Genomic DNA, 23,023 nt, shown 5'->3' with positions numbered 1-23,023 from the left:
TGTTCCCTCAGAGAGTACATCTAAACTTTTGTGAATTCTTGCATACACTCATGAGTCCGAAATAGATGTGACTATGTGACATTATCCTGACCTCCCAACAACTTGATAGTATCTTTGGAAAAAGAAGTACTTCTTCAGTCATATTGCTCTAGCATATTTGCATGGATCATTTATTTAGTGTCCTCAGAACAAATGTTGCTCCTGTGAGGAATATTTCACACATTTTAGAAGTGTTACATAACAGTGGATCAAATATTATTCTTTGCTTCTAACTGTGTTATTTTACATTTATAATACACAAAATTCAATTAAATTAAATTCTTGGCTATTTCCCTTTCTTTTTTCTGTTCCTAATATTAACTTCTGTTTTCTAGGCAGCTCTCTCACCTTTGTTCTGATTCTGGCAGTCTAATTATTGCTAACACAACAATATGTTATACTACACTGGGAGATTTTAAATGCATACATTTTAATCAATTTGACATGACTACTTTCATGTCACTTTCCTATGCTGATGATCAATAATTCCCGAGGAAGTAAACATACTGGGTGTCCAGAGATCAAGTAGATCATCACTGAAAGAAGGAAAGGTCTGATTAATCTCCTAAGAGCATGATAAATGACTACCTAATTTGCTATTTTTGTATATTCAACAAACATAATATTTCTTGACAAATTTACCTACTGGTGCTATAGCTAAGAGGCATTTTTTTAGTAGTCCTCTGAGAAAGATCTTCTGGTTTAGCTTTAAAAGCAAGGAAAAAAATATCTTAAGTATTTTCCAAGTCTTGTGGGGGGTCTGTTTGTTTTATATGAAGAAAGTCTAATTTAGAGTTGCCTGCTGCTCATTCCTGAATGTCAGTGCTAATCTGAGATTTTATGACATGGTGCTCAGTTAATATGGAAATCGGTATGATGTCACCAACAAGATATTGAATACCAATAAGCATGAAGTATAAATTATACTTATATTGAGAAGCAATTTATAATATGTGAATGTGTCTTAAAATAATAAAATTATGCTGTCTAGAAACTATTATTACTAACTGCCAAATTATGAGACCTTTATTTACACTGCTAAGCACTTGCTCACTGAAGTGGATCTATTGATATGAGTTGGAGTAATTTGAAAATGCTTATTTATGAAAGACTGACACAGTACACCTCAAAATTTTACATGTGTCATTTGAAATTAATCTTTTCTGTGTTTTCAGGTAGATAGTGCAAGAAAGGCTGTTTTTTAAGTGCTTGCTGCAAAGAAAATAATTCCTACAATAGCATACAAGAATATTTTTTTTTTAAAAAGAATAAATTAGTCAGATGCTGGTGCATGGCACCTAGTGAAAAAATTTTGAATTGTATCCATTGAAATATGTTTGTAGCTTAAATGTTTGATAAATAGCAGGGATCTTTTTATTCTTTGCCAGCTTTAAGGATTTGTCACTCTTCATTTAGTACTGTTGGTGTGAACAATACAACAGTTTTTTGTAACAAGTATTTTATAATAAGTTAATAACTGAGTCTTTATGCAGATATTTCCCTATAGAGACTTATTTCCTTCAAAACTCCCCACATGTCGGACCAGTACAATGATTTTTAGGCACTGTACTGTAAACGAGTATAACAAGACAAAACCTGATGTATATGACTCTTCTTTAAAGCCAATGAAAGCTTTAACTGCACGTAGTTTATGAGGTTAAATCCTTGCAGTAATCCTTGTTAATAAAGGGTTTAGATTTCGATGCTACGCATTAACCTGTTTTCATGAAAAAAGCATTCATACACTCATGTACAACATAAGATTCCTTTAAATAACCTGAGTGAGCAGCTGAAGATGGAGTGATATTTGACAGATGAGTAACCATCCCTCATGTATCTTTAAGCATGGAAAGTCCAAGTGTGCAAGTGCAGAAAGACCATTCATCTGTGTGCATACTCCCTGAAGGAGGTAGCATTAGCAGAATGGCTAGAGCTTTTACTGACTGACCAAAACTGCTGTATGGCTAAAGCAGAATAGGGAGGATAGCCCAAGTAAAATTCCCCCAAAGGCATGCAGTGTGAATGATGTGTCATCATACCCTCTTGTTTCATACTGTCCTGCTGAGCTGCACTACTAGCTAATGTAGACAAAGCCAAAATTATTCCCGTTATATGTCACCTTTAGTAATTGCTAGTGACCCGCTCAATGTTTAGTGTCAGTCAGACTAAAGTGTAATGTTTAACATAAAAGGGAAAGAAACCAAAAAATGCAATAGATTCCAGGCAAAAATATTTAGAAGCAGCTTTCTAGCTATCAACACCAGAGAAGTGGCCAGCTTCCAGCATTGGGAGGAAAAAACAACAACACAAAAAATGAAAGCAAAGCAAACAATTTTTCCATTTGAGAGGCACCTAATAAAAACGCAGCATTTTTAACAGAAGCTTTCTGTTTGCGTTGTTTCATTCTGCCTTCTTTTTTTTTTTTTTTTTTTAATCTGAAAGAATGGTGATTTGATGTCTTTTTTTTTTACAGTATTTTCAAATTTATGCACGATGAACAGAAGTAAATAATTGTTTTCTGTGTTTCTCCTTATTTTTGAAAGCAGGAAGAGGTGGAAAAAAAGAAAACAAAGCCCTGGTAATTCTTTGGAGTTCAAGTTACGTTCAGTGAATAGTCCCAAGAAACAAAGGAATGGTCATTTAATTACATTGTCTGTAATTACATTTAAAGTTAACAACATGGGCTCAAAAAATGCTGCCTGTTACATCAGCTCCAGTAAATTTACAGATAGGATTTATTATCATTTCAATTAATCTTCCCTATAATATGTTTAAGTTTTAAACAACAGCTGGAAATGAGGTTTCAAAGATAAATGACAATGTAACAGATTTGCAGCTCTCATCAAGAAAATAGGATGTCCTTGGTCGTGTGTGTGTGTGTGTGTGTGTGTGTGTGTGTGTTATGTACACATTCTGTATATACAGGCATTGTAATAAAATCTAATCTCTCAGTCAAGAATTACAACAGACTTTGATCTGTGAACAGCTATGTTTCTGAAGTTTAAAATTATAATTGGTATATCAACCTGTTTCTTAACTGAGCTGAATATATACTCCTATAAGCATGGAATTTCATGCTTATAGGATCAAGAAGACATTGATTTCTCTGGAAACTTTGACCTGTACAGAATTCTGCTTTCACAATTTATTGCTTTTACAGTGCTTCAGTCTGGCAAGCTCTAAATATCTCTCTCTAGCTATATTATGCAATGAGCCTGGGTTATGGAATATTATATTAAAGGCCCCTGGAATTCTTCAATACCTCAAATCTTTGCAGGGAGATTAAATGAATTCTGCAGCAGGTTTTTATAAATTCTATAGTAATAATATCCAGGCTGTCTAGACTTTTGTTCTTTGGAATCTATAGTTGTACTGTCACATAACCAATTAGAGAAAGTCAGCACATATACACAGGTTAGGGTTTCTGCTGATTTACCAAAGAGTCCACTTTGTAATTCCCAGGCTTTAGCTATCACATGAAAATGAAAGATACTGATGTTCTCCTGGGTTGATATAGTGCCTAGCACTGGTATTGTTATGCTTTTATCACCCTTTAGGTAGCCATCTTTAAAATCTATTTATCCTCATAAGCACATAAGAGGTACTCATTTTATTCAGAATATGAATCAGAAGGATGTTATTTTGCTAATATTAACCCTCCCACTCTAGTTGTGGAAAGTCTTTCTGAACCTCTAATGTATGAAATAGACATTTTAGTAATTGCTGCATTGTTTTTCTTTTTTTTTTTTTTTTTTTTTTTTTTAATGAGAAGCGGGAAAATGAGCAGTAAGATTCCTCCTAATGAAATAAATCTAGAAAATCTCATTATTAATCAGTAAGAAACTACAACCTGAGTTCTCAACACTGGTTCAGTCACACTGTTATGTAGCATCCTAGTGTGCAACTACCAAGATCACTTGTTCTTAGAAATATTTTCTTTTAAAATGTTTTGAATAATTTGTTAAGTTTGTTTCTGTGGAGAGAGTCCTGCAGAGCAATACTTACATACTATTCTCTGGACAGAGGTCACTTTCACCTGGCAGGGTTACTGTTTTATTAAGATTCTTGTGAAGCACATATCCCAAAAATCTGTCTACAACTGAAGTGCTTGTGGTCCTCCTAGAGCTAGGGAACTAGACCATAAAATTTTAAATACCGGTAAAAACAGTAATTTCAGCACTGATTCCTTCATATAGTGCTCTTACAGCCTTGTAAGAATTCATACTTTTGTCTTTTTAACAATGCTGGCAGGTGATAACAGAGATGTCTTTTATCAATTATGGAAACTTTTAGCTGATAAATAGACTAAAAATGGATGACTATGTGGTTGTGCTTTTGTAATACATCACATTTAGAATGAATTAATAAGATTACATAGTTAAAAGGCTAAGAGAATGTTTCATGAAGAGAGATAATCTTCTAAGATTTTTTATTAAGTCACAATTAAGATAATAAGCAGACATTAACATTTATTGCTTATAATGATTAAATAATTAATTTCTTACTTCTCAGACTCTCAATGACTCATATCGTTGCGAAAATCTGACACCATATTTAACTGGGGATTTTTTTTTTTCTGATTTCTGCTGTGGAATCTAAAAAACACTCTAAAAAGGTGAAATCAAATATAGCAATTACTACCATAAAGCTAAATAAAGCAATAATTACATCAAGAGAAAGTCAGTAAAATTGGAAAGACAATTTGGTAGTCTACTGCTTTTCTGCAAATTGGGTCTCTCTTACTTTTTTCTGTTAGTCAGTGCTCTGTTTTTTCATTGTTGCAAATTATTTTTATATCAAGTCTACATTTTCAGTGCAGATAACCAACTTGCACATTACTACTTTGAGGTGTGTTTTTCAACAAATCCTGAAAGTGTACATGCATATAAACTTTCTTATTTTAGAATGTCACTGTGGAATGTCTGTGAGATTCACAGGGGAATTTTCAGTGACTGAATCCACCACACACTTCTCATTCTTAGCTGGGCTGTTACTTGTAGAACAGTTAAACTGAGTGAATGTGCAGCTGTTCCAACAGGCATTCAACTGATTTGAGCATGTTCTCCACATTTGCTGTGGCATGCCTCAAAGAAGCGAATGTTTCCTCAGATCTAATTAACTCCTTTCAATAGTCTTGGAGAATTCTGCTAAGAGTAGCTTGTTTGGTAGAGTATCTTTTAGGACAACGCTACATAAGTAATCCTTCTGTACCATATTTTCATGCTAGGCATAACTGGTGGGCAAGATATTTTATGTTTCTCAGGCAGCTTTTCTCATATAATCATGAGGCTAATTCAAAAGCCTCTGATTTTAATTATGAGCACATTCCCAAAATAGAGAGGAATTAAAATGTTCATGGGCTTTAACTATTTTTATTTCATGTTGTTATGAATTAACCAACTTTGCACTGAGTTTGTGAGTTGTGTGTTGGCTTTGACAATAATTTAGTGCTATTTCAATAAAGTATTTATGATCCAAACTAAATATTAAGACTCCAAATTAATCCATTTTACTTACAAGCAGTACTTGACTGCTTAATGTTAGGCATGTCTGAATAACTTGCTGGATGTTCCCCTTCACCTCTTGGCAACTACGGAGAGACCTAGCTCTCAACTTTCTCATCACTAATATGCAAGTAATGCTAAATATCTGATAAACACTGTTTAAAATATATTGTATTAAGTGTTATCCAGCATAAAAAAATTGTTATAAGGCAGCAGTTTTTTCTTCTTCAGGGCTAAATAGGCTTTTAGCACTTTGGGGGGCAAGTTAAGCATGTTACAAGAAATAAGATGAAAAAGTGGCTGTATATGTCTCTGATACCTCACCACAAGTTCGCTGCCTCTGCCTTCTACTGTCATCCCACTTATCTCTGACATCAAATCATGGTGGAATACTGGCTCAGCAGAGACATCAAACATTTCACTTGTATAACACACTATATCATCTATCAACTTTGTGAAGTTGCCTGAGCAGCGTTTCCCAACAAAGGTGGTCATGACACTTTCATAGAGAAGGAAATAGAACTCATCTATATAGACAGCTGCCTTTTGCATGTTTTGTCTTTTTGTCTCTGCACTTTTCAGAGTACTTCAAGAATGCTCAGGTTTATTTGTAAATTTTACTCTGTTCGTCTGTCTCCTTCCCCATCTTTACTCTCTCTCTCTCTCTCTTTCATAATTCTATCCTGTGAGACTTCATTTTTTCCTGCAATTTTCATATACAAATAACATTATGCACACATGCATATACATTTAGATGCCTCAGTGTTGTTTTAGACACCAACTATTAGAATTGTTAATAACCCATGACTCCATTTATCCATATTTTCATTTAAAGTTCTTGGGACCTGTGCAGGTAGATCATTAAGTGCCTAATCTATGACTCCAGATTGTGAAGTATGGCCAGATTCAGTTTTTGTAGTTATTTGCAATGAACTTTACAATATTTTGTTTCAGTCTCACAGTCAGGTAGTTAAAATTGAAGAATGTGTTTCTGAAGACTGAAGTTGTTCTGTGAAAAATTCTTAAAGAGTGCAGATTTGTCTAACAAATGCCTTAGAATGATAACTAAATCACAATAATGAAATCTGTCAATAATGTATGTGGAATTTCATGTGCTGAGATGATTGACCTGATCTGAAATGAAAGCTCTTCACTGACTAGTGAAATACACTGCCAATACATCATATACAAATACTCAAAGAAGCCATTTAATTAGACAGAAAAATAAAAACAAAAAATAGAAAAATAAAAGCAATAATTTACCAGAAATATTCTTATAGCAGATGTGGAAGGAAAAAGAGGAAAATTAACATTTGAGATGCAAAATGTAAAATCAATCAGTTCCTCAGTAAACTTCTCACACATAAATAGCCAGTAGCAATTTATGTATACTGTGCAAGATTTCTGAGGGCCTCCATCTATGTGGACCCATGACAGACAGGCAGAGAGAGCTGGGAAGTACAGTCAATGGATCAGGAACAGCTTTAACCAATTTACGGACATCTGAGCCAAGTGGTAACTGCATGCTGAGTGCTTCTTAAAAAACGCACAATCCAACAAAATGCAGTGCCAAAATTCCATGGCATTCAAGATCAGCACAAAGCAAGCTTTGGAATACTGGCTAAATTCCCCGTCCTGGGTTCTCTTAGTATATTGTACTAAACAGCCGTAGTTTCAGGAGCAGTTTCAGCATTACTCACACTAGCTGGCACACTGTATGCATGGTGATCTGTATGGGCATCTCAGAAAGTCATATATGTTCAGGGACATTGACCTGAGACAGTGACCTGAGCTCTGCAGGGTGAGGACAGGTTCTACACATCCACCTCTAATGCTTGCTCAAAAGAGTTACCTGTTTTGTCTTTCAGCTGCTAATTCGCTCTAACTTATTACTCTGCTTCACTTAGTTTTAATTTGGCTGGTGAAAGAAGGGCAAAGCACTTTGGAAACACTTTGCTGGAGATAGGGACTGCATAGCCCAGGCTGACAATGACTGTACAAAACCTCTCAAAGCACTCAAACTCTTGAGGGAGTCATGTAAGGAATCAAAGGGGGAACTTCTCTGTATGTATAGCAGGTTTTGTCGGAAGATGTCCAAATCAGGAAGCATTAGTGAGCTAAGGAAAATCAAAGAGATTTTCTTTCCCCCTGGCAGGGGAACAAACTGCTGCATTTTTAGTATTTCTGGAAGCTTAAAAAATATATATATTCCAATTCTGATCTAATTTGAGACACACATGAGTCTATATAGTAAAATGAATTGAGAATATTGTAAAACCCACATTTTTAATGAATAGGCATTATGCACTAAGAAACTAATTCATACTTTATGTTAAATAAGTTAAAAATATTGTAGAACTCGGAAAATTACAGAAGGTTGGGTTGGTTTTTTTTTTAGGTTGAGAATTTTTTTGCTTCTTTCTGTGATTTTTGGTTTTGAAAGGAAGGAGTGCTACAAATTATTATTTACTATTTTAAAATATTCTCCAATTTTGTTAATTTGTTAAAGGCTACTGTTCTGAGAGATATAAAGCCATTTTGGAAGTACTGAGGTAATTGTGACTTTTCCCAGCTGTACATTTCCATCAGTTATGATATTTCCTCTTTAGAGACAAAACATGCACAGGTATAGAATCATAGAGTGGTTTGGGTTGGAAGGGACCATAAAGCTCATCTAGTCCCAACCCCCCTGCCATGGGCAGGGACACCTTCCACCAGCCCAGGTTGCTCAAAGCCCCGTCCAACCCGGCCTTGAACACTGCCAGGGAGGGGGCAGCCACAGCTGCTCTGGGCAACCTGTGCCAGTGTCTCACCACCATCACAGTAGAGAATTTCTTCCTAATCTAAATCAACCCCCTCTCAGTTTAAAACTGTTACCCCTTGTCCTTCTACTCCCTGATAAAGAGCCCCTCCCCAACTTTCCTGTACCCCCTTTAAGCACTGGAAGGCCGCTATAAGGTCTCCCCAGAGCCTTCTCTTCTCCAGGCTGAACAACCCCAACTCTTTCAGCCTGTCCTCGTAGGGGAGGTGATACTAACAAAGTTATCCCTTCACCCCCATTTTTGGTAAGAACAAAATAAAATTACGTTAGATGTATATAAAAATCCTCCTTAATGGGGAAATAGTGAGAGACCGAAGTTAATGGGTTTTGACCGAGAACATGTGCCAATTTTCAACAACCTTATTTTTATGACAGCATACGAAGCTCCTGAATGAGGAAATTTATAGTGGAAATGTTGGCAGGAATTTACCTAACGCTGTTTAAATGGTACCACTATGTTAAGAAATACACTGGATACCGGACAGCTTTCTGTGGAAAATGATAAACATACAAGGTCTCTGTAGGGGACCTCAGCAGAGCCATTTTTATTATCCAGAATAGTGGGTCTCTTTACTGTGATGGTTTTATGCATGATATATGGGAATAGAAATGAAAATAACATTTGTTAGCTGTTAGAATTTTTATTTTAACACGTTCTATAGTGTGTATTTACACACTGCTTACTCAATTATTTTTTATTCCAATAACTGTGTCTCCTGTACAGCCTTTTTTATTTTATTTTCTCCTTTCTTTGAGAGTACAGATGTGATGCAAACTCTCAGAATTACACTGCTGATCAATTGCATGCTGAGCTGCATGCTGGTAATAGGAAGTACCCTGAATTAAATCTTAGGAATTTAGACTAGTTCCCAGTGAAGAAGTAAACAAACAGCATGAAAATGACAGAGCAGGAGTTACACCTTCCCACCCTCTCCTTTCCAAACCAGACAGCATTTTAAACCAGAATTTTGCACCTAGTCCATTCGGTATTACTTTGCATTGTTTTTCCATGTGAACAATAGTTAAGGTGATTTCCAGAACAGCAGCAGAAATTAAGTAGATATGTTGTTTGTAATCACAAATGTTAATATCTGAGTATTATGTGCCTAGCCTAGTTTTGTTTTCTGAATGAAAAGTTTGTACTTCTGATGAACTGTAGACTTTTTTTGTTGTTGTTTGGTTGTTGGGTTTTTTTTTGTTATTTAATCTGCATGTACTTTCCTGCAGGGTGAGATCCAGCAGCTGTTGATTATAGCTGACCCCAGAGCTGCATATGATTATTGCGAGCATTATAGCCCAGACTGTGATTCCCCAGTGCCCAATGCTGCTCAGGCTCAAGATCCTCAAATTGATGAGGTGAGTAATCTGTCACATATTACTAAATTTATTGCCCATTAGTGGTTGTGCTTGATGCAAGTTATCCAAGGAGAATTTACAGATAAATGGCATGCATTGTTCTAGATATGAGGGAGGAAGGTTGAAGGAGTACCTTCATTTTTGCTATCTACTCATTTATATCAAGCATTTGAAGGAACCTGTCACACTGGTATTTCAATAGCCAGCATGCTCAATGAAGTTGAACTGTAATTCCTTAAAAAATGATATCAATATGAGTTTGTTTAGTTGTACCCATTTGTTCTTCCTGTGTGCGTTTATGATTTCACTGAGTACCATCAAATGCCACATTTGGAAGTCATGTGAGCTATGAGCATTCTGCTGTTGTAAACTACTTCTTCTAGAAATGCCATGTATTCTGATAAATTGTGTCCTGTTCACAAATGCATGTACATACAAAATTATTTCAGCCAGCTCCACTCATAGCAGGTAAATATCAACAAAGACAAAACAGAGTTGGAATTTTTCCCAGAAACACAAGTGTTTACAGAAACCATTTGTCACTGTAGACAGTTCTCACAGCCATAAACGGAATAATTCACTGAGGTCAAGATAGTTCCTCAGATTAGACTGTTATACACATTCTAAATACTTGCATTAAACAGTAAGTGGAAAGCTTTTGCAAAACGTAATTGGTCTTAATAGAACTTGGCTCTGGACAGTTAGTATACACTCAGCTGTGTGTGATCTGACTGGTTAATATTACTGATTGCTCAAGAGATCACCATTAAAAACTTGCTGAATTATTCTCAGATGCCTGCTTTGATCCATTTTGAGACAGAACTTTTCCTAAATATATGATAATTTTATTTGTTGGTACTATTTATCCTATCTAACTGAAAATCTGGTCATCAAGTGACTAAGGTCTGTAAGCCCCAGAACATAGTTCAAAGGGACTGCCACATCCATTTCCTCAGAGGTACAGTACAAGATGTGTCAAGTGAATTGCGCATAGACAGAAGCCTTGGTCACTACATTCTTCCCTGTGGGACCTTCTTTCTGTGTGCCTGGCTACATGGATCTCTATGCACTATATTCCAAAGCAGAATAGGCTGAAAGCTTATTGTTAATATTTTATGGAAATAATATAACAGCAAAATTAAATATATTTTTTTTCTCATTATTAAATTTCAAAGAAATCTTAAATTTTGCTTGGGAACTTTCCTGGGCTTCGCTGCTATGTGACTTGGCACTCTGATTCTTTTTCTATTTCCTGTGTGAAGGCCTGGAAGGTTTGAATAGGCTAGTGCTTTTTTACTGAAATCAGACTGAAGAGTAGTCAATCTAATAAACTGATCTTTGTGGGGAAAGATTGTTAAAATCATCCCTTGGTCTCTTTCCTGAAGAAGAATATATCTAAATGCTTAAAATGCTTTAACTAAGTTGGGAGTACTGTCACCTCCAAACTCTCATCAACTCCTAAGCAGGAGTTAACATGGCTTGTAGAGATTGCAAATAATTGCTTGCTTTAGCCACCATTGATGGCAGTGATGGCCCTGTCCTTTAGTGTAATGCATGTGGATAAGGCTTGGAGTCCATAGAAATTAGCTGGGATCAGACTGTAGATTCAAAATCTATTCCAGTTGAAGAAGAATGAGTACTTGTGCTTGATTATTAGCAATGACTACTGGTGAATTATTAGAGTGTAAATCAATGTTTCAAGGATGTAGAATATGAATGAAATAGCCCAGGGATTACATTCCCTCCATAATGAATGACTAGCTAAATTTCCTGCTGTCAGTTTTTATGTTTATGGTATATAAAAGCTGTTTAACACTAGCATCAGTTGAGAGTACTCATTTGTAGATTAAAAGAAAAATAAGCTACATCATAATTATAAAAACTATGTACACATATAAAGTTATATGATCATTATGTAGAATTCGTTACATACTACACGTCTATTGAAAAAAGTCGATGGACACCAAACAGAGAAAGGGAACCATAAAATCAGGCAACTGGCACTGATGTCGTTGAGCATCCAGAGTAGAGATCATCTGTAGCCTAATGCAACTGCTACTGGAGTCAGCAAATATCGTTAAATTCAGCAGCCATTGCAAAAATACTCTTGGGGTTAGTGTTTTTTTAATGTGTTTTTTCTAAGGCCTATTTTTTTGCCCTGTGATAACACATATTGTTTGTGGGAGTACCTACAGAGAAAAGAGTGAAATCAAAGATCTTAATTTGTAATGTAACATTTTAAAATGAATTGGAAAAAAATCTGAAAAGACCTAAAAGATTAAAAAAATGGAGACCTGCCATTTCTGTTTGCTTTCGTTTATTGCTGTCAGAGGCGACTGAAATTTTGTTTTCTGAGCTAAAACACAATTTCTTTGTTGCTATCCGTGAGTTTATATGAAACTCAGATAAACTTTGTGTGAATATTCCCAGTGAAGTCAATGGATCTCTTTAACATGTTGTGTAATAGGAAACTGAAATAATCACATCAACAATGTTACCAGTGTAATGAATATACAGTAGAATAAACAACTGACTGAATTGTCCAGAATTACAGAATTATCTGCTAAATCATAAAAAAACCAGCCTGTTAAAGCAGGCAAATTTGTTATTTTTTGAGAAGCAGCCTATCAAATCTCATAGATAATTCATTTTAAGGAAATAAATGAAACAAGTCTTATTTAGGTACAGGAAGAAGTTACAGAAGACAGTAATGCTGATTTTTTTAAACTGTTGATTGCAAAATTAAATAAGGTATTAAAAGATAAAAATATAATTACTGACAGTCTGTATGGAAAACAATTATTTCAAAATGCCTGATTTCATGTTTTGAGGAGATCACAAGTTTGATAGTGATATCTGATAGAATTTATAGACTTAGACCTTCATAAGGCTTCTGATTTGTCAACCAACATATGATATTTGAATGAAAAAACCCCAGCATTTTATGGTAAAGATAAATTGCCTGATAAACAGATTAAAATGTGGCTGCCTTATTTCAGAAATTACCATAAACAGAGAGCTATCACTGAATTAACTTTTTAGTGGAGTTTCTTGGGAATTAGGTGATAGATATGAGTGTAAAATTGATGCTATTAAAATTTGTCAGAGTCATGATATTGAAGAGCAGTAAACAATGATGATAACACAACTAAAGGCAATGTTACACACATAAAAGTAAAAGAAAGAAATGCAGGGCAAGCATAAAGAACTAGGAAATATACACTGTAATACGGTCTGGTTGCTTGTGTTAACAAAAGAACCTTTTGTGTTCAGCAGTGTCCCCATAGATAGGTTTCATCTGCTGCTACATCAGTGAAATGATTTTGGGGGTACATGATTTACCAGACTGGGATATTGATCAAGCTGAAAGCCAACATGAGAAGACTACTGATTAGATTACTGGTTATTAAGGCAGGAAAACAGTTTATACATGACCACTCAAAGCAAAACTGGCAAAAAAATGCAGTGCACGTCTTGGTTTGTAAACAAAGAAATAAGAATACAGATGTGTTATTACTTTTATAGATGGTGTTGGTTGAAACATACTGGAACATCACTTTCAGTCTTGGTGTTTAGTCACTAAAACAAATATTGCAAAAATGGAAATTATTCAAGTAAAAGCTACATAATTGTTTTGACTTTTGGAACTGGAAAACTAAATGTGTTTGCTTGTCCACAGTAATGATAAAAGCTTAGCATATGCAAAGAACCTTCACAAAAATAAAATCCTGGCTGCAGACAAATGGCGAGGGGAGGGCAGAAAAGAAAGAGAGATAATTAGAGTTAGAAGAAGATTTATTAAAATTTTTTGGAATGAAAGAACAAATTACCAAAATGGAGTATCTCTAGATATCTTCAAGCCAAGGACAGATACTTTTCTAACAGTTTTAGGAAATGTCATTTATACCTTAGTTGGCACAGTTACAGGGTGACCGTAAGAAGTTTTGAAGTCTGAAAGTTTACAGGCGTTACAGTCAAGGTGATCCAATAGTCCTTTCTGGCCTTACATATCTGAGCCTTTGAATTATTGCAGGCCAGAATAAGAAACTGATATTTGGCTTAGAGGAAAGAGACAAATGATGTGACTGCAGAGCCTATTAATGTGTGTTTCTAGTACTGACTATAAAACCCAAAGGAAGTAGTTGACTTTTGTCAGTGAAATAGTGAATTATGTTTGTGGAGTTGCACCTACAAAGCTGAATAGGATTTCTCTTGATGTCACACACCTTTGTAGTGTCTTGGCAAATTCACAGTCTGGGAATGGAGTTATGCTGAAAAGTTTGATAATTTTTAGACCACTAAAAAACCATCTAGAGAGAAAGATTTGTCTAAGATGATGTAGGAGTAAAGGCAAAAATACTTTTCTTAACTGAGTGTAATCCTCATTGCTCTAGAAAGTGTTTCCTTCTGCAATGAAGCAAACAATCAAATAATCAACATAATAGGTTTTTTGACATTTCTTTCAATAGCAGTGCTGGCTTAAATGAATCCTTTCCTTTTCTGTATTCATTTGCATCTTATGCCATCTTTCCAGTTCAGCTGGTATAATTATGCATTTGCTGGAGCTAAGGTCTGAGACTTCATCTAGACTAAAAATAATTTACCAACCTTAAAATGGGAAAAATGATGGACTATATCGTAGTGATCTTCCATTAGATGAGCCTAAGGATGCACATCACATCGTTGCAACATCAGCAGTGCAATTTTTGCTTTTTGAAATGTTTGGGTTTGTCTCAAAACCTTAAGACCTTGATCTCATATTTACTGGACGCTGATTTATAATCAAAGTGTCTTTACTGATGATACCTTAAGTGGTGCATTGAGATTTTCTCTTTCTTGCATTTTTTTTTAACCTTAGCATCAGATTCAAATTGCAATTTGGATGATGCCACAGAGAGGATTTCAATGCCTACTTTTTACTTGCAGGGTCCCTTCATCCCTGAATTAAGTGCTGAGGTTACCCTAAATAAAGCTCAGGAAGAATCAAGCATCTCACATGAGATTCACAAAAGCAGCAAGCTGTGAATAAAGACACAGACCTAGCCAGCCTACAAAGGGAGGACATATCTTAAATTCTACCCTTCTCTACAGGCTTACTCTGCTGTGCTATCCTGAGCCTCATGCCATTCTCCCACCTAACCAAGGTCACCCTCCTGCATCCTCTTCCATCACCTCTCCCTTCCTATGAGGGATTAGGTAGGAGAGACCTAAGGACTTCAAAATACAAGCTTTGGACTTGGATGCATTGTCACTTCCATTTTAATTATCAGTCCCTTTCTGGATCCAAGTAACTGTGATATATGTCTAAACAAGGTTTAACTGGGTAACCTTTGACTACTTTTTGTGCACAGGCTCTGCAAAATCTGTTGAACTTGGCTGTGTGCCAGAATTGTGGGGCTTTCTGTGGGCAGTTCAGGCTAAGCCATGAGAATAGATGTATGTGAGTGACATTCCTGTACAGAATGCTTTTATTCCTCTGTGTTTTGTTCCAACTTCATCAGACCTAAGTGTCATTACGTCTGAAATTTGAGAATGGGAAAGCAATAGATTAGTAGTAATATCAGCAGGCTTTACTCTGTTGTGTATTAACATTTTTCCACCTTCAGTATGCTTTAACTGAAGTATGCATCAGTTGTTCTTGCTTGTGAATAGCTAGGTATGAATCTCCATTACTTGTCAAGTACAGAGTGATGATCTCAGCTGTTGTCCCTACGCCAAAAAGGTGTTGCTTAGAAGCTGCTTAAAAATTTTTCCTGAATCTGTAGTTGCTTCTGGAGGAAAAAGAAAGGGTATCTGATTATAGAAAATGTTCAGATTTTAATACAGCAAGGGAGAGTACTTCTCAAATGGACCAAACCAAATTATTACTGGATGAGCGCAACTCAGTTCTCAGGAATTCCAATCCAAGTCACTGTGTTTGATTTACAACAGGAAGGAGGTTTTAAAGAACGTATTGTATCCTTAAATATATTAATTAAGTGTTGTGTATTATTGTCTTATGTTGGAAGAGGGTTGCTAGAGAGTTCAGAATGTTTGGTGCAATTAAATAACTTTTGGATAAAGAGAATTAAACGGAGAACAAACTGGCCAAGAACTTTAGAAAGTAATTAGAATAGTGCATTGGCATGATTTCAGTCTAGTATCACAGTCATTTGGCCATGCAAAATCTTCCTATGGTCTGCAGATTTTGGAGGGTTTTTACATAGAAAAAGCAGAAAAACTAAGGGGCAAAGAGCTGCAAACAAGTAAACTGGTAGGAAATAGGGAGAAGAAATGAATGAGAAATGTGACTTCTCTGTGCTAGATTGTTATCCTTCATTCTAGAATTTTACAGAACAGAATCTGATCATTAAGAATATGGTATCTTTATGAATTCTGCAATGGTTCTGAATGGCTAGCACCAGTAGCTCCATAGTAACTCACTGAATCTTAGAATTAAATCATAGGATGAATTACTATGGAGGCACTGGTGCTGGCCATTCAGATACATTGCAGGGTTCATGAGCATAGTGGCAAATTTGCCATATGGCTGAATAAAGTCTTTGGGAGGAAAGCATCTTTTTTTAAAAAAAAAAAAAAAAAAAAAATTAAGTTCTTTTTTGCTGTTTTTTTCAGAGTATTTTTTTTTGTACTGAGCTTTAAGATTAATTCAGTAATCATTAATTTTGATCCATGCTGAATGTATAAATAGGTTTTAAGGATCAAATATAGATATGAAATTATATTTTAAAATTATCAAGATTACTTTTCCTAAGGAAGTTACACATCTATGCTTCTTTTATAAATATCTTGTGAATAGTCTGTCCTCTGTCTTGTTTTCAAAACCCTTTCTACTATAAATGGAAATGCATTAAATTCTGTTCCAGTTCGATCACATATGCTTGGCCAGCTCACAGAAATTAGAGCAGGGAAAGACCTAGCCAGCCTTCATCTTCCTTGACACTGGGCAGTATATTTTCTGGAGTGTCATCAGGTTTAGTTTGCAATGGACCCATCTATCAGGCTTTCAAATCTTCTCTTGGAAGAACCCAATAAATCACACTGTCTGACTTCTACTGAAGAAATTACTCCCCAGAGGAACTCTACTTCATTTATTTTGGACCTATACCAAACTCTAATGGATTACTTGAAGAAATGAAATGTTTACCTTTAATGAAATGAACTTGGTAAAGTAAAGGTGCAAATGGACCCCAAGTATGTTGACTTGGAGGCTTCAGGCATCCTTTCAGACCATGTTAATTTAGTGTCCTCTCAGGCGTCTGATCAGAAAGAGTAGTTTTCTGAAGAGTACAGAAAGATAATTATTTTCCTGTTTGATTTCATGCTTAATATAATGTTTAAAACTGCAGTTAGCTAACTTAACAGGTGTTAAAAATAGTGATCTTCCTAGCTCTCTTTTTCTTTGCTAGATATAAAGAATTTTTCTTTAAGCAATTAATGTAATAAAGAACCTTAAGTGTCTTGACTTCTTTTGACAGAGGCTGACCTTGAAAGTTGAAGATTTTATTTTTATTGCCTTTTATCTCCTTGCTTTTATTGCTTTTATGAACAATATAAGAACTATGTGGTAGAAGAGGCTATCTTTTACATCTTCTAACTTTCCTTCTGCCCTAAGATTGACATCTGCTACCATTTATTTATTTGTATTACTGCATCTGATTTTTAAGACTCATTTTTCTTGGCATCCTTTATTTTACTGCATTTTGTAAAGTGTTAGTGGGCCTAGAATGTTTCAAAGTCATCTTTGCCTCTTCACCTAGCTAGATGATTTAGCATAATATTTAGACAATGGAAAATTGATTTTATGACAGTTCTTTGGTGTAGGATTTAGACTATTAGTTCCTTGTATTTGGAAAGGTAAAGGAAAAATTGCTCCAATTTACATCTTGGAATAGGGGTTAGGTTTTTAGAGTATGAATAGCAGAAGAATCCATTTTCAAAGTAAGGCTGTCTTTAGACTTAAGTCATTCCACAGTTGAAATAAGCCTTGCATGCTGCTGATCTTCTGCTTCTAAAATTCATCTGATGAAAAAAACAGTTCATCTCTTTAATTGGAATTGCATGATGATCTGGTAGTGTAATATAATCACTCTGGTAAAGAAAGCATGAGGTCATAGTGGAAAGATTTTGTCCCATCAAGAAGCAGCAGGTTTTATTCTTCCTTTCATTTGTAAGAAAACAGTCATATGCAATATTCATTACAAGAATAGCTGTTCTGTAAGTATTGGTGGTCTTACAAGAGAAGAAAGAAAAACAACAGACAATTGCATCATTTTTGAAGTATGTGTTATCTGATGTCTCTTAGCTGAAACCTCTAAGTTCCAGCTATTGTCCAAATTGAAGATAGAATTTTGAGTTAATCTTTTTGATATTCATGGGAAATCACTGGGAAAGTTAATACAGTTTTGCTATTTTGCTATTACTGTGAGCACTTGGTGAATCTCATCTCTGTTGTCTCAAATCTGTAACCATCCTATTTTCCAGCAGTATTAGGTTTTAGGTAAACTTTCATAGACAGATCTCTTGAACAGGATTGAAGTAATGCTGCACAGCTGTGGTAGCTATGCTTTGCACTTGGCTAAGTCTGTACCCATAAAAGGATCATCAGAGTGATCCACAAGCTGAATGCCCCTTTAAATCCCATTCTAGCTTCTTGATTCTCTGTCCGTATTCCCGGCCAGTAATATCTTCCTTTGGTATATAGCTAACAAAACAAATTATGTTCTCTTGAACTACAGTCTTCATCTCTGTCATTGTTGCTTTCATTCCCTGCTTTGATTTCTTGCTAGAGTTAGTATTCTTGAGTAAATTTAGAAAGTGACAGAAAATACTTTTCCATTTGCATTAATTAATTTTGAAATTCCTGATGCTTTCTCCTATATTCTCAAGGGTATACTTACTCTCTTTCCCTTGATCAGCAATGCAACCATGACAGATTTCTGTGAACTCCACAACTTCTGTGAACTAATAGCAAGGACTGAGATAGCATGGCTTTTGCACTCAGCAATGTTAGCATCCGAAATGTGAAGGCACTTTCCTCAAGGTTTGTTGAGGCCTCAAACTGAGTGGTTCATATTGCTGTCTATGATCATCTGATAAAGGTGACCTTGTAGTTGTTCAGCTCTAGAAAAAGAAGGGCTATGTGTCACATATCCAATTTTGACTGTTAATGGCAGGGTAAGTGTGAGTTGCCAGCCTCATAACAGGTGACTAAAGCCCCATTAGTCACTCCATTATATCTGTTCCTGGTGTTTGTAACTTTAGTCCTCATTAACTGGCCAGTCCTTCACTAGCCCTGTTGTCTCATCTTAAAAACAGGGGATAGCTTTTATCAGGTTGAGTTGATAAAATCTTGCTGTGGAGTAAATCATATTTCTAAAGTATTGCTCCATCTGGATAGATTGTGCCTCAGGAAATACACCTGGAAGATTTTGCATCTATATTTCACTAATTGCTACAGGACCTGTGCAGTAGAGTACAAAACATACTCTCTCTGTTTATTGGCTGGTGTGAAAGGCTAGGGTTCCTGGTCTTTCAAAAACATCTGGAAAGGAAGGATTGCTATGAATAAGGTCTTTCTATGTAGGAAGTTTAGGGCTACTTCATATTCCCACTTATCCCCCTTGTACCAGGGGGACTACAAAGTATTGCCAATTAGAAACAACTTGTATGGTTTCAGCATGGTGGCCACATGTCCTAGCTTGTAGGTTCAAGAATTTAAATAATACCCCTCTGATACTGTGCTCTCAAAAAGGAAGAAAAAAAGTCCATGGAGAAGATCTCCACTTGCTTGGCAGTAATCTGATTCCAGCATGGAAACTGGCATTGTCCACTTCTCATCCATTCCTGTTCTTTTTGTCTGTGTGCCTGCATATCATTGCAACCCAAATGTACCACTCTATTTGTGATGATATTTTGCATATGTCAAGAAAGTTTCATTTTCTTTAATAGAAATGAGTGAAGCTCAATACCCAAAAGTAAAGTATTTTCTGTGTGGTTATGCATGATGCAATAGATCTCTCCACATACTCCTGCTTTTTTCTATGAGTGTTTTCTAGTCTCATTCATAAATGTCTGGCTTTCCAAACTATGTCTCTGGCAGATCTTAGCATAAATATCAATTTATTCACCACTTTCTTTTTTAATACTAACATACTCGGCACAGATATTTTTCCTTTCTTTTTTTTTTTTTTTTTTTTTTTCCAGTCATCATTTCTGTTTAGTTTATGGCCTCTGAAGAACTTTTTGTAACCCACTGTTGCAATTTTATTAGTTGGTTACTTGGCACAATTCGGCACAGCCATTCAGCTTACATTGAAGGATGCCATACTACTGAGATTTAAAAAACAGTTGTAATACTGAGAAACAGAGAGTTATGTTTTAATTGTTAATTGATCTGAATGAATGCTGGAATGAATGCTTCCAGTTTTAGAACAGGTCTACAATGCTTACTAAAAAGGAACCTACATGTCTGGAAGTTATTAAAACAAAATCCAAAGAGCGTATTTAAATTTATGTTTAAATCCAGCTAATAAAGCAGTAATTCTCTCCAAAATGTTCCTCCACTTATCCCTTAAGATATTGCATAATACTTAATATGGGTAGTATCTATTGTTTTGGTATCAATAAAAATTGCATAGCAGACTGTTTGGTTCATGTTTGGCTGAGGAAGCATTTAAAAGTATGTAATGGGTTGTCACTGGTAGGGCAGGATGACTGAATTTGAAGAGCTATATTCCACTAAAGACTTTTTTTTTTTCTTCTTGTAGACCAACCTAGTTTGCATAAACCTCTTGACAGAAGATAAGCAAATCAGATTTTATGCATTTGCATACTTTTTTTATAATTTCCAAATACACTGATTTCAATGCTATTCTGTAACGATTTCAAAAGAGCTGGTTTTACCTGTGTGGTTATTTCTTTTCTTTACCTTATGTGACTGATTATGGACTCCTAGAAACTCGTTGCTGGTTTGGGGTTTTTTTGATGCCAGTGGCATACTTCTTTAGAAACAAGTTATATTGAGTTGCATTTCCAGAACTGCACAAGCCAGAAAGCATTTACACATCTGTAAAAATCACTGTCCCATGAGGCCCTTGGACAATACCATTTACACGCAAAGATGTTTCATTGACTTCACTGGGATTAAGACTGAATCTTACTTTACTGAACAGGGAGAGAATAATCACATATTACTTATCAGATTTAAGTCTACAATGCATCTAGTTTTGAAAAATATAAATAGGATCAACTTCTGTAGTGCCAATGATAGCACTGATAAAATCAAAGCATTACTTACATTATATAACATATAACAGGCAGATAACATATAACAGGCAGATAACATATAACAGGCAGATATGAAACTCAAATATACTTCACAGAGAGAATATTCTCCACCTAAACTGATAAATGTTTTGTTATTTAAGTGTAGTTTGAAGTTCTTTTATTAATGTGCAATATAGTTTTGGACAATTACCAAAAATATGTTACATTCTTTCTATCTGTTTATCAAATCTCACGACTAACCAAGTTATATGTGCATGGGTGTAGAAATAATTAAAAGGATAATCAAACAAAAAGCATCTAACTTCTTAAAAAATTCTGTATCTTCTTTTTAAGAAAAGCTGTTGGTCATAGTAGAACTCTGAGGAGTTACAGGAGGGATGTAACAGAAACTCATGTAAAGGGCTTTTTAAGTGATTAAGGCCTTTCAGTGTTAGTCTCACGCTTCCTGAGGAAATCAACTTCTCCATATTTTCTGCACACTAAAATCATAAATACAAGAATTTTGTCAAAAGGCTTTGCCAGAGAAAACAGTTAAACCAGCAATTTGGTCACACAGAATATATTTTGGAATTTGGAGATTTGTTTTAATCTCATTTATGATTTCTTCTAAAATGTCAATCTCTTTCTGATGCTCATGATATTTATGACTTCTGTGAATCCTCAGAGTCATTTGGAAGTGTGATGTACTCTCAGCAATCTAATGAAACAAACAAATAGTCTTCATTTTACTGACAATGATGTTGACTTGTAACAGGAGGGAGGAGATTTCAGAAGTGGCTAGCTCACATGAGGCACATTAGAATATTTCTTCCTAAACAAGGGAAAGCAGATACTTGGCCAGATTCTGGCCACAATTCTACCTTCCTTTGGCTCCCTGGGGATGTAAAGAGAATTGGTAGCAGCCATGAGACTGCTTTAATTTACAGGATCAACCAGTTCCTGTAGTTTCAAACATGACAGGAGTGCTAAGATAGTTTAAAGCTGCCCTTTCTTCTCAGCGTGATGAGTAGTACTTGTTGCACGTAATATCTAGACGAGTGCCTTCATGGCACAGCCAAGATTACAGCTCAGGAGTTCCTGGCTCATTAGATTGTGTTCACAACATTACACAAGCCAATTCTAAACCCATTTTCTCTTGTAAAATTTTGTGGGCCAATTCGTCACTTGATACTAGTTATTATAGATACAGAGCTATGGAGCAATTTACAGCAGTTGAAGATTTGACCTTTAAATGAAATTATACCAGTGAAGCATTTGCTAAGGCAATGTGTACCATGAAGCTGCCCTGGTTTTGAGAACTCTCCAGGAAACAAGGATAGCCATGGTTATTTGTGAGTTGTAGCCTCTTTACTGTATCTGAAATTATTTACCCTATTCATGTCAGATATTGGCATCTCTCCGCTCTGCCGGTCACCTGAAAGAAACACGTAAAATAATATAGGTAAAAGGAGCCATTATTTGCAATTTAAGGATTAAATAAATACATGATTTCTCAAAGATCAGTTGGTGCTCCCAGTAATTCAAACGATAGTTGATTCTGCTCTGCAGTTCAATAAAAGAGTTTTTTCCTGGCACTACTACTTGCTTTTTTATTACTTTTGTATTGTGCTTTTAAATTAATGAGAAAATGTATTTTTCCCCCAAGTGAATAACTTTATTGAATTGTTCATACTACTTTAATTTTCTTAAGCTTTACTCCTAAGTAAAGGTTAAGATGCTTTCCAGCATTGCTAATCTAGTTTGCTACCACTAACATGGGAATGCCTGATATTTTTCCATTTGCAATGTAGTACACACCAGAAGATTTTATCGAATATGACTATGAGTATGGGGATGCAGATTATAAAGAAACTGATTCTGTAACAGAGGGACCCCCACTGTTCGAAGAGACAGTAGCACAAACAGAGGTAACAGAATCTGATCTGTTTGTTGTGTGGTGTCCAGCTGTCCCCTAACACATGGTTTGTCAGTTTGTGTCTTCTGTATATAAGCTTAATGTTTTCCCTTCACTCAT

The 23,023-nt window shown here is 35.5% G+C and overlaps 1 protein-coding gene across 5 annotated transcripts in view; it reads left to right on the top strand.

Annotated features, from left to right (window-relative positions):
• COL11A1 (collagen type XI alpha 1 chain) overlaps positions 1–23,023 on the top strand; it is a 169,484-nt gene that overhangs the window by 30,646 nt on the left and 115,815 nt on the right. For 4 of the 5 annotated variants that reach the window (XM_074906695.1, XM_074906693.1, XM_074906696.1 and 1 more), the window contains exons 5-6: positions 9,592–9,720; positions 22,800–22,916. In XM_074906695.1, the coding sequence (XP_074762796.1) occupies positions 9,592–9,720; positions 22,800–22,916 (246 nt within the window). The remainder of the gene's footprint in view (positions 1–9,591; positions 9,721–22,799; positions 22,917–23,023) is intronic. The other variant, XM_074906694.1, reaches the window with a different exon arrangement.

This window comes from Athene noctua, chromosome 5, assembly GCF_965140245.1.
Source record: "Athene noctua chromosome 5, bAthNoc1.hap1.1, whole genome shotgun sequence".
In the NCBI taxonomy this organism is placed as follows: domain Eukaryota; kingdom Metazoa; phylum Chordata; class Aves; order Strigiformes; family Strigidae; genus Athene; species Athene noctua.
This window is presented reverse-complemented; position numbering and strand designations above follow the sequence as displayed.